The sequence below is a fragment of the Sesamum indicum genome, linkage group LG15 (genome assembly GCF_000512975.1).
Source record: "Sesamum indicum cultivar Zhongzhi No. 13 linkage group LG15, S_indicum_v1.0, whole genome shotgun sequence".
Taxonomy (NCBI): domain Eukaryota; kingdom Viridiplantae; phylum Streptophyta; class Magnoliopsida; order Lamiales; family Pedaliaceae; genus Sesamum; species Sesamum indicum.
This window is the reverse complement of record NC_026159.1, coordinates 2,210,102-2,220,945: the sequence shown is the minus strand read 5'-3', so window position 1 is coordinate 2,220,945 and position 10,844 is coordinate 2,210,102. Positions and strand designations below refer to the sequence as shown.

The 10,844-nt window shown below is 38.3% G+C and overlaps 1 protein-coding gene and 1 long non-coding RNA gene across 2 annotated transcripts in view; one reads left to right on the top strand and one right to left on the bottom strand.

Annotated features, from left to right (window-relative positions):
* Window positions 231-5,531, top strand: LOC105177530 (protein LONGIFOLIA 2). Its single transcript, XM_011100722.2, has 6 exons — window positions 231-534; window positions 709-963; window positions 1,559-1,605; window positions 1,710-3,674; window positions 3,759-3,909; window positions 4,617-5,531. Exons 2-6 carry the CDS (start codon window positions 810-812, stop codon window positions 5,384-5,386), a joined length of 3,087 nt encoding a protein of 1,028 aa, XP_011099024.1. The 5' UTR covers window positions 231-534; window positions 709-809; the 3' UTR covers window positions 5,387-5,531.
* Window positions 6,591-10,844, bottom strand: part of LOC105177529 — a 5,527-nt gene continuing 1,273 nt past the window's right edge. Inside the window, exons 2-3 of the long non-coding RNA XR_002288328.1 lie at window positions 7,775-8,029; window positions 6,591-7,036 (exon numbers count right to left, since the gene is read on the bottom strand). This is a non-coding gene — a long non-coding RNA (uncharacterized LOC105177529). The remainder of the gene's footprint in view (window positions 7,037-7,774; window positions 8,030-10,844) is intronic.

Sequence of the window (10,844 nt, the reverse complement as noted above, 5' to 3'; positions counted from 1 at the left end):
GCCAGTGCACCAATCCACTTTCTTGCATTACCTGACAGAGTCCACATGCCCATATAGAGAGGTCCTGGCTGCAGAACCCAGACCCACCCACATTACATTGTCCACATGGAAATAGAAGAAAATGACCAGTGAAAATATGCCCCACATATTCACACTAGATCTGACCCACATTCTCACCTCAAACAAATAAATTTAAGTACTTGCCTTTATAAATATTACATTCCCTCTTAAAGCTCTAGCCTCTACATATCCAGCAGCCTTTTCCTGGGAGAGAGCCAAAAGACAAACAATCAACTTATTTCGTTTCACTTATTATTCTGTGAGCAAAACCCGAAAGCAAAACATCTCTTCTTCATCTTTCCACACTGTTTTGCATTGACAGATTCAAGGTAAGAATCGGGATCCGGGTCCATCTCCAGTTTCCTTTTCTAATTCAACTGAGGAAATTGTCTGCCCAGATCACTGGAATCCAGAAAAAGTGATCGTTTGAACCAGTGTCCTTTAGTCATCAACCAAATGCTTTGCACCTCCCCTGTAAGTGCTCTGTCTTCTGTCTTCTTTTCTTTCACTCAGAGTTTTAGTAACTTAAATAGATCCTCAGAAAACTTAACTCCTTCAACCTTTTCTTCACAAGAAACATACTGAAAATATGTATTATTAGCTTACGACTGCATGTTATGGTGTAACTTTATTGAATTCTTGAACCAGGCCACATTCTTGGGTTTAATGGAACTCCTTCAAAGAATTGTAGCCAATAGAATGCATTGAAGAGCGCAGATAGAAAGAGCACAGGTTTCAGTTTCCTAAATATGTCTGCAAAGACAACGCCTTCTCTGGCAGATGAGAACCGAGATCTTCGGAAGCAGATTGGGTGCATGCACGGCATATTTCAACTCTTTGACCGTCAACATTTCCTTACAGGCCGGCGAGTTAGTAGTCACAGCCATAAAAAGCTACTTCAAGGTACTTTTCAAGATTCATTCTTCAAATTAAGCAGCCAAGAAATTTCAAGAATTGCACTTTATGATTACAAAAATTTCCGAATTCATCTTTTAAGGCTCGTTATGGATATTACTGTATTTGAATTCGTATCTTTTACAGTAGTGAATGTCGTTTGTTGTGAGCCTAAAAACATGAACAGACTGTGTTGCAGTAAGTGTAAACTCATAAAGACTGACGAGGAACGTTTTTTAAAAAAAAATTATTATATGTGACTAGTATATGTTAATAAAAGGAAAGAAATTATGTAACAGTGTGAAATAAATTATATTACATGATGTCTGCAACAGCCTGACAAGCACGGAGCAATAAACATTCTCTTATAGAAAGAAAACATTGCATGATATGAAGGTGAGTGTAAGACGCATGAATTTTAAAAAAGAACAAAAGCCTATAGCAATTGACAATGTCAGAATGGATCGTTACAGATAAAGACTCAAACATAGTTTTCCTTTAGCGTGCAGCTTTTATATAAATCAATTTCAATCATCCATGTATATATCAATGATTATTCACCAAAGATTTTGCTTAGATTGCTGCATTTTTTGTGTTTGTCAAGGTGTGCAGCACGAACTGGACCCTCAATATGCAACAAAAGATGTCATAGTAAGATTCTGAAGATGTTCCTTTTTTCTTTTCTGAAAGAAAAAAAAAGAAATGCTTTCACTGATTAATCGTTGGAGATGTAAACAAATAACTTATATTCGCAGGAAAAAGATCTGGAAGTGCAGAAAGAGAAACCAAGGATCTCCACTGAATCATCCCGGGCCTCCTACTCATCTTCTTCTTGTTCGTCTACATTCTCATCACTTGACTGTAATCGAATAGCTCAATCAGAAAGACTTGCACTGAGACAGATCAATATTCCTGAAAGCCCATTTCAGATCACAGCTGTGAAAGAACAGAAGCCTTCATTTACTAAGGGCAAGCAATCCCTTGATCTTCGGGATGTGGTTAAGGACTCGATGTATAGGGAAGCCCGTTGTCTGTCTATCAAATCCTTGGCTAATGATGAAAGAAGAGGCACTGTAATGAAGCACATTGACTCTCCCAGGCCATCTCAGCAGGCCAAATCCAGAAGGCCAAATGCCACAAATTATGAGGGATCAGCTCGAGTTCTTGCTAAGGTCCAGGAAGGTACAAAGAACAGCAAGGATGACCGGCTGACACTCCATCGTTTCTCTTATGATGGAAGAGAATCAGGAGAGGCATTTAAGTCGGCCATGAAGCAAAAAGAATTCCCAAGACTTTCACTAGACAGTAAAGCAAGTTCCATGAAGTCTTCGGCCCTTGAGTCAAGTCTGAATTTTCTCGGCCGTGACCTGCATGTGGAAAATGAGAACCCCAGCCAAAATTTTCAAATGAACCAAGAACCTGGAAGCCACAACAGAACGTCCAGTGTTGTAGCCAAGCTAATGGGTTTGGAAGCTTTCTCAGATACCATCTCCACAAATGACGGTAGGACCCCCACGATAAAGTCATGCCCTAAAGAAGCTTTTTCTTCACAATTAACCTCAACAGCTGAGGAAAGTAAGCAAAATCAAGTTGCTAATTCTCCACATGCTTCACAAAACAATCCCGTTCTACCATCACCAAAATTGGATAGTGCCAATTTTGTCAGAAAACCAACTACAGGTTCAAGGTTTCCAATGGAACCAGCTCCATGGAAGCAACAAGATTTCAGTCAAGGTTATCCTAAAATGGCTCCACAGAGTCGGAAACCTCCAATGAGTACCCACCTCTCTTCTTCAGTTTATGGTGAAATTGAGAAGAGGATAACAGAACTTGAATTCAAAAGGTCCGGTAAGGATCTCAGAGCTCTTAAGCAGATAGTTGAAGCAATGCAGAAAACGAGAGAGCGGTTGGACGACCAAAGAGGTAAGTCTGCAGAAGTCCCATCGCAGAGAAGATGTAGTTTGGAAGACAGCTGCTCTGATCAGTCTAACTTGTTAATGTGGAACAATAGAAAGAGTTACCACCAAGTTCCTAATATCAAGGGACTTTCTGCTCCTAAGCAATTAGGCTCTTCTGTTGTGATCATGCAACCAGCTCAAGTGATCAACAACGTCAAACATCCAGTTTCATCCCCAGTCCACACAAGAGAAACATCAAATTTGCAAAGACTCCATGCTCAGAACCCTAAATATAACAGGGGCAATTCAGCTCACAGACAAAAAGCAAAAGAGCTCCCACCAAAGAACAATAATCTGAAAGACCCAAGTAGGCAACTTCCTTCCACTGACAAGAAGACTATTTGGGGAACTTCAGAACCAGATCGAATCTTAGGAGGACACTGGCGCACGAAAGTAGAAAATTCCAGTACCCCAGGAAGGAGTTCTGGAATGGTGAGCCCAAGGTTACAACAGAATCTACTCAGGATAGAAGAGCAAACTCATCCCACCACCCCATCATCAGACTCAGGGAGGGTCAGAAAGCATTGCAGTAGGATACTCATAGAAACAGGTCCGCAGAACAGAAAACACAAAATCAAAACAAAGGATCAGCCGTTATGTGATAGCCAATTGAATGAGCTTAGTAGTGAGACGATACACTTAAGTTACCAAGGTGACACAGCTTCCATTAAATCAGAAAGCATCAACAGCCTAGTCTCACAGACAGAAACAGAGGTCACAAATCTGGCTCATTCAATGCAATTAAATTCTGGAGGAAAAGAGGTAAGTAAAACAGAGCATGTTATGTTACAACACTGCTTGCTTGGTTGTTTATCATTAGTTGACAGGTTTTTTTTATGGTTTCAGAATTCTGTGTCAACAACGAGAGAACACATGCCAGCAGTTGAAATTTCAGTTATCATGTTGGAACAACCAAGTCCCATCTCAGTTCTTGATGATACATTTTACTGTGAAGATTCACCATCTCCAATAAAGAAGATATCAACAGCTTTTCGAGGTATTTTCCCATTGATCCTATCTGGAACGCAAAATTTCAGAGTTGAAGTATGATAGTTTGCTTAATAAGAATTTGCATCTGTTTACTAAAACAAGGTCAATTTGAACATTACACATTGCAAGTATATGAAAAGTACATCAAGCCAAGGCATGATGCACTTTGAAACTCATGATTCAGCATGCTCTTTCACGAGGATAGCTTAAATATTTTTCCCTTGTTCACCATTGCTTTTGCAGCACACTATTAGAAAATAATTGAAACGTGATGAGTATATATACTGATTTTTAATCTATTAATACAAGTCACTGGTAGTTGGTAGGTTAGCCAAACAGCTATGATGTTACCTCTTTGTTTCGATATCAAACATGAAGACAAAATGAACAATAGCACAGGCATCAATATATGCCCTCCAAATCATTTCATTTGTCCTCTTTTTGAGTAGCAATTGTGCTAATCCTTTTAATTGCCACTTAAAACACATCACATGAAAATGCCAACACTTGAAGGTTAGTAACATTTTAAAGTTAACATCAAATATTCAAGATATTGCACCAATAAAATCAATCAGCCAGAGTCCAGACTAGGAAATCAGAGAATCAACGAGACATGCATTTTACAACTACCATGTTTGATTGTATAAATTGGAGTCACGAACACATGACTGACTATATAATCTTTGATTCTCAATTCTCAAAACTGAACAAAAGATGAGAGTCCAAGTCCTGATGAAGCAGAATGGCAACTTGAGACGGACTGCACAAGATCCAGTTATGGTTGCTACAATCAGAAGTCAGAGATGACGAAAATTCCAGTTCACAAGCTTGGATTGTTGAATGCTAAGCCTGATGAAATTGCTGAAAATGACAATGCATTAGTATATGGGAGCCTCAATCCAGATCACAGATACATCAATAAGATACTAATGACATCCGGACTCCTCAAAGACTCAAGCTTCATCTCGACAACTCATCAAATCCTTTCCTCACGCCATCGTATCAATCCTGACATGTTTTATGTCCTTGAACAAACAGAGGAATCCATGGAAGGGATGAATGGAGAAGCAATTGAAAAGAATAATAGGATGAAGTTGGATAAGAAAATTCAAAGAAAGATTATTTTTGATATGGTAGATGAAATACTGGTTAGCAAAATCACTTCAGGCAGATTATTTGCAGCAGGAAAGAAAAGGACAAATAGAGAGGGGCTGTTGAAAGAAGTGTACTTGGAGATAGACCGTCTGTACAGGATATCAGAAAGCACTCTTGATGATGAGGTAGACGAAATAAACAGACTCTTAACTGCAGATATGATGTATCAATCAGAAGACTGGGCAGATTTCAGTGGTGAGACTCCAGCTTTGGCGTTGGACATTGAGCGCCTGATCTTTAAAGATTTGATCAATGAGGTAGTCACAGGTGAAGTTATGGGTTATCATGATTTGCCAAAGAGGTATTGCAGGCAACTGTTTAGCAAGTAGTATTCTCCCTCCCCCCTTCTTGCTTATATGTATACTTTGGCCCCTGAGGTCTGTGATCTATAATGCCACAGATATCAGCAATATAGCTCTTTTAAAATTGGGGACACAGATCACATTTAAATTAAAGTAGCTTCTGTTTCTTTCATCTGCTGCTTCAGTCCATAAACATGCAAACCACCTAAATGAATCATTTGGCTACGAAAGTTAGGATATTCTGATCACATTCCATGAGTCAGATCTTAGAATTCTATCCCTTACTATTCCTGATCCTGAAGTGAAATAGCAAACATCCGAAGCATCTGAAAGCCTTGAACAGAGCCCCAATCCTCAATCCCCTGAATCACACCAATTGTATTGGCTCCTATTAGCTAAATTGGCGTAAAAATTTACACCTTTCAGTCTTTCTAATGTACCGGAACCCCTCATATTCCAGGGTGTCAAGTGCAGACTTCTGGAACCTTTGAACGCAAAACTCCGGTAAATCAAAGTACTTCTCTCGAACTAAATTTCCCAAACATGCAACTTATTTTCCTTAAATCCAACAATATATAGCATTTTTAACTGGAAAATCATCTAGCGAACACTGTTCGAGCGAAAACACTAGGTGTGCTTGCATTCGCAGAAGCAGAACAAACACGCTAGAAGAATCCAATACCGTTGAGCTCCGCTGCAAGAGCCTGTACTGAACCGCAATCTAGCGGGGAGCTGATGAAAACAATTGAACAGAATAAATTTGGAAAATGAATGATTTAAACCACTGTAAACCCTCACCCAATATTTTAGAGAGGAGGCGGTAAAGATAAACTGAACAGTTGGAGCTGTGAGTCCCGACCCGATTAATTGATGAAACTAACGCGACTTTAGTTTAAAGAATTGGCATCGCGACCAAAACGCATGATGAGGTCCAATTTTAGTTTTCTACTTAATTTGGGGAAGAAGAAGAAAAATAACACTCTGGGATGGATTTCCAATAAAGTACTAATTCAAGTTAGCCATAAATAATACATCTCATTTGCTAGTTTTAATTGCTTAAAAAAAGATTTATAAATCAATCTAATTTTTTAGATTTGATTGACTCGAGATTTTGTGAATTCAGTAATAGATTTCCCTGATGAGATTTATTATAACCACAAGGAGATTACAAACATATTAAAAAGTGTAATTAATAATAATCGAAACGAAGCAAACATTGTAATCACTATTCTATTCAATTCAAATTCATTCCAAGATTCCATCTCTTGTACAATCAAATTCCAGAACAACTCCTCAACAATGCCACACTGCAAACATTCAAACCTGCCAATGGCAATGGTTCCCGGACTCATGTCTGATTCATTTCAATTCCATTATCAATTTCAAATGCATGATTCTAATATCAAATTCCCCAATGGTACGTAGATATTCACCCTCCATGTGTTTCAAGAGCATCCCCTGCGTACTAGGGCGGGGGATAAAAACGAAAAGAGCCATTAAAGTGGACAGATGAAGGTTTATGTCTTGCCATAGTGAGTATCAGATTGTAGGATGCATACAGAATGTACGAGTGTGACTGGAATTCTTCTTCCTTGCAGAAACTTCAACATTTGGGCAACTCCATTAAAACCAACGGAAACAAGCTGATCTGGCTAAATTCCATCCCACTATTGTGATCTGCAGGGTAGAAAGATTGACAATTTGATAAATAGGGGGAAATAAAAAAGTGATGATGGAAGCAATGAAGCTCCAAGGTAGAACAGGGTCATAATTAAGCAACCTTAATGTTCAAGCAAGGTCTGGCCTCTATCAATAACAAACACACAGCCAAAGTAGTTTCCAAGTTAATTTAACAGAGTCAAAAAAATTCTACGAATAGGCAATTTTATATCTGTATCCAATTTCCATAATAGGCAAAACAATGGAGCGTATATTTTAATGCGAATGTGAAAAAGGGGAGAGGATAGAAGACTGAAGCTGCTTACAGGTGATAAATTATTCACTAACTACACGCATAAAGTGTGCACCATGCATGAACCTCCCCCCAATTCAGAGGTGAAAATGATGCAACATCACAATTGTACCAAGGCCTGCCTGCTCTATCAACCACCATTAGTACCAGATATAACCAAGATAAGCTTTGACAGGCAAGAAAGCTCCTCTAAATTAAAGAGAGAAATCAAGTTTCAGTTCAGAAAATAATGGAAATAAAAAATTTCACCACTTAAATCCCCAGTTGCATTAACTATTAATACAACCTGACAATCAGTGAAAGAACTTATTTGGAAAAAAGAGCGGCTTACTTCAATGCTACCCCTAATTTGTCCAAAAGAAACATCAAAGATACACGGTCAAAACAGAAACTAAAGAATAGAAAAATTAACAGGGGTAAACAGTGGAGTCATCAAGACATACCCGTGACAATCTCTTCAACCATCCTAAGCAAAAATGATAGCAACGTACATCCCACAGAAGCACTGAGGCAACACAGATCAAAGTGCCTCTAGGTGATCAGAAAAGCCATCACTCCACTGAGGCATATCCTTGCTGGTGAGGTAGTGTCAGAGCTAGTGCGTAAAAATCTTTTCATGGTCACATAAGTGACGCTTATGCTTATAGTGTTAGTAGAAAGTCGGCCATTCACCTTAACATGTCTTCACTTTAGAAACACTGTATAAGAATTATGAGCTCTCTATACGGCTGCTTTAACAGCTTACCAACGCTAAGCATGCAATACTTGCAAATGCATGAAAATATATGTGACCATATGGAACACGGACATAAGCCAGACTTTTATCACATTTAGATCTTTTTTATGGCGTGAAGGAAAAATTTTCACCATAAGGGAGCGTAGGCTATAACTTGAGATTGACTGTCAGGATGAGGTTGGAATGCACTGCAGCAGAAGGTTTGGCACTTAACGTTGCATGGCTTTTTCTATGAAAGTGAGAATGCGTGGTACAAATGAAAATAAATTATCATTGCTGGTTGTATTCACTTAATTTTCTCATAATCCAGGGAAAAACCCTAAAAGCGACGAATTCACCCTAAAGTCAGACAAGATCATTAAAAACCTGTGTGCTTTTAATGCATCCACATCCACGAAATTGTTTTACCCTTATCTTGCTACAAAAGATTTAGTGTTCTTCTTATCTGTTAGATTCACAGGATTTTGTAATCAGATTTACAATTATTATGTCCAATAGCATTTGATCCCTAAATAGAGCTACTTTTCAACACTTCACACTAATGTATTAACTTTTCTGAGTATAAAAATAAGCTCATCAGTTAACAGCAATGAACATAGTTGAGAACATAAGATAGAGAAAGAACACAGAGAGAAATGGAGCAACCAACAGGAGCACCCCAGCAACAACAGCAAGCATCAACCCCTTTGAAATGCCCCCGTTGTGCCTCCCTTGATACTAAATTTCGCTACTTCAACAATCATAGCCTTGCACAACCCCGACATTATTGCAAGACTTGCAAACGGCAATGGACTGTAGGTGGAAACTTAAGGAATATCCCTTTTGGAGGTAAAACTAGGAATGGTAAGCAAACAAAAGCCTCATCTTCAAGATGTGGCAATCCAAGATCTCAAGCCCCAGAACCACCATTATCACTAGGGGAGGAACACCTACAGAACTCTCAATCTGTGACACCAATGGCAGAATTAATTCCCCAAAATTTAGATACAACCATGACCCAACCAGTCACAAATCTGCCTGCAGAAATATCTCCATTCAGTTCATATTATTTCAATGATGAGATCTCTTGTTTGGATGCTATACAATCTTTGATCCAGCCAGAAGTTACCAATCAACATGTCAATGCTTGGAATCAATTCGACAGTGGCAGTGCCAACATGAGGATTCAGCATGAATGGAATATTCAGTCAATGGCACTAGAACAGGTTTTACCACATCAACTCCCCAGACAGATCGAGCCTTACCAAACTCATAATCATGCCAATAATCCATCTCCTTATCACTTATACAACAATAGTTTGGTTCAACCTACCAGGCCTATAGATCCTTTACCCCAAGACATCATGAATAACTTCAACTTCTATACATCAGATGCTAGTGTACGGAACAACTTCAGCGGCAACATAGCTGACACAGAAATGGATACAACTACAGTGAACGTGGATGAATGGCTTAATTTTCCAGGATATGGACCACCGTAGGTAATTAATGAAGCCATGTTTTAATCCTAACGCTAGTTTCACAGGTAACATGGCTTTACTATATCTTCCCCTGTTGCGTAGTGAATAGATTTTGTTGTTCTCATTTTTTTCTTCCCATGATTTAGTAATTCGTATTTCATGTGATCTTCATTTTTCCAGAAATATTCAAAGGTATGCCAGGAAAAAAACAATAAGTAGCGTCCACTGAGTTTTTATGTTAAACCTAATAAATACACTGTTGCTTGAGCTATAAGCATTACAAAGTCTGGAAAATTTACATTTTGCAACTCAAGAAAAATTGGGTGGTGAATGAATGACATGATCTAGTCATCCAAGCAAAAACAAATTCATTGATCTGAGTTCACAAAATTACAAGCACTATCCAGGAAATTCACCTGTTGATCATCACACCTTAAATTTTGAATTGTTTAAACAAATGAAAAAAGATCAAATTTATAATAAACAAATTAACTAAATTTTCCTGTGTCTTGTCTTGAGGTATAAGATCAACGGGAAAACAAATAAAATTCTCCACAGATCAACCGTACTATAACATCCTCAAATTTTGTTCATACGCAGCATCTATTATCATATCATAACAACACAACGTGGAAGTATATTGTATGATTGTTGAGTCTTTTATTCGTTGAGGATTTAATTGACAAAATATTTTTTTGAAAAGCAACTGAATGTTGAAAAAATTAAAAGTTGAGATGTGAAAGTAGAATTATGTAAAAGTAAGGGGGGGTTAGAAATTGAAGTATCCTTAGTCCTTATGAAATTAGAGAATGCTGGGTCGTAGTGGCTCCTAAAACTCAAAAGGGGAAAAAAATTAAGAAAGATCTTGTTTCCTACGTAACTGAAACATCTAAACCAAACTCCATTCAGCACTTCATGGAAAAGCCTCAACTTCTTCTCATGTTTCGTTCTAGCTTTTCTCCCTTTGATACCGGCAATAGCAGATATAAAGATCGTCAATTTTGAAGACGAGAGTTTCTGTTGCACACATTCTTACAACCGGAGAATATTCTTTAGGTTTCCACCTATAGACCATTACCTTATGCAAAGCCATGCATAACAAGATGTCGCATAGCCATTTACAGTCGAGAAATTAGTATGTAAAAAAAGTCGCAACTAGGACATTTCAACAAGGTTGGCGATTACTCCTGCTAATGGGGTTCATTTGCTTCTCTCCTTGCTCCATCTCTATCCCCCACATCGTCATTCGATGTTCTTTTTACCTATTTAGTCGCCAGTATGCATATATATATATAGTGATAGCTATAGTTGACCTCA

Coding starts and splice junctions, on each gene's coding strand:
- LOC105177530 (XM_011100722.2), top strand. CDS start 810: ATGTCTGCAAAGACAACGCCTTCTCTGGCAGATGAGAACCGAGATCTT. Junction 964..1,558: donor CCATAAAAAGCTACTTCAAG/GTACTTTTCAAG, acceptor GTGTTTGTCAAG/GTGTGCAGCACGAACTGGAC. Junction 1,606..1,709: donor ATGCAACAAAAGATGTCATA/GTAAGATTCTGA, acceptor TTATATTCGCAG/GAAAAAGATCTGGAAGTGCA.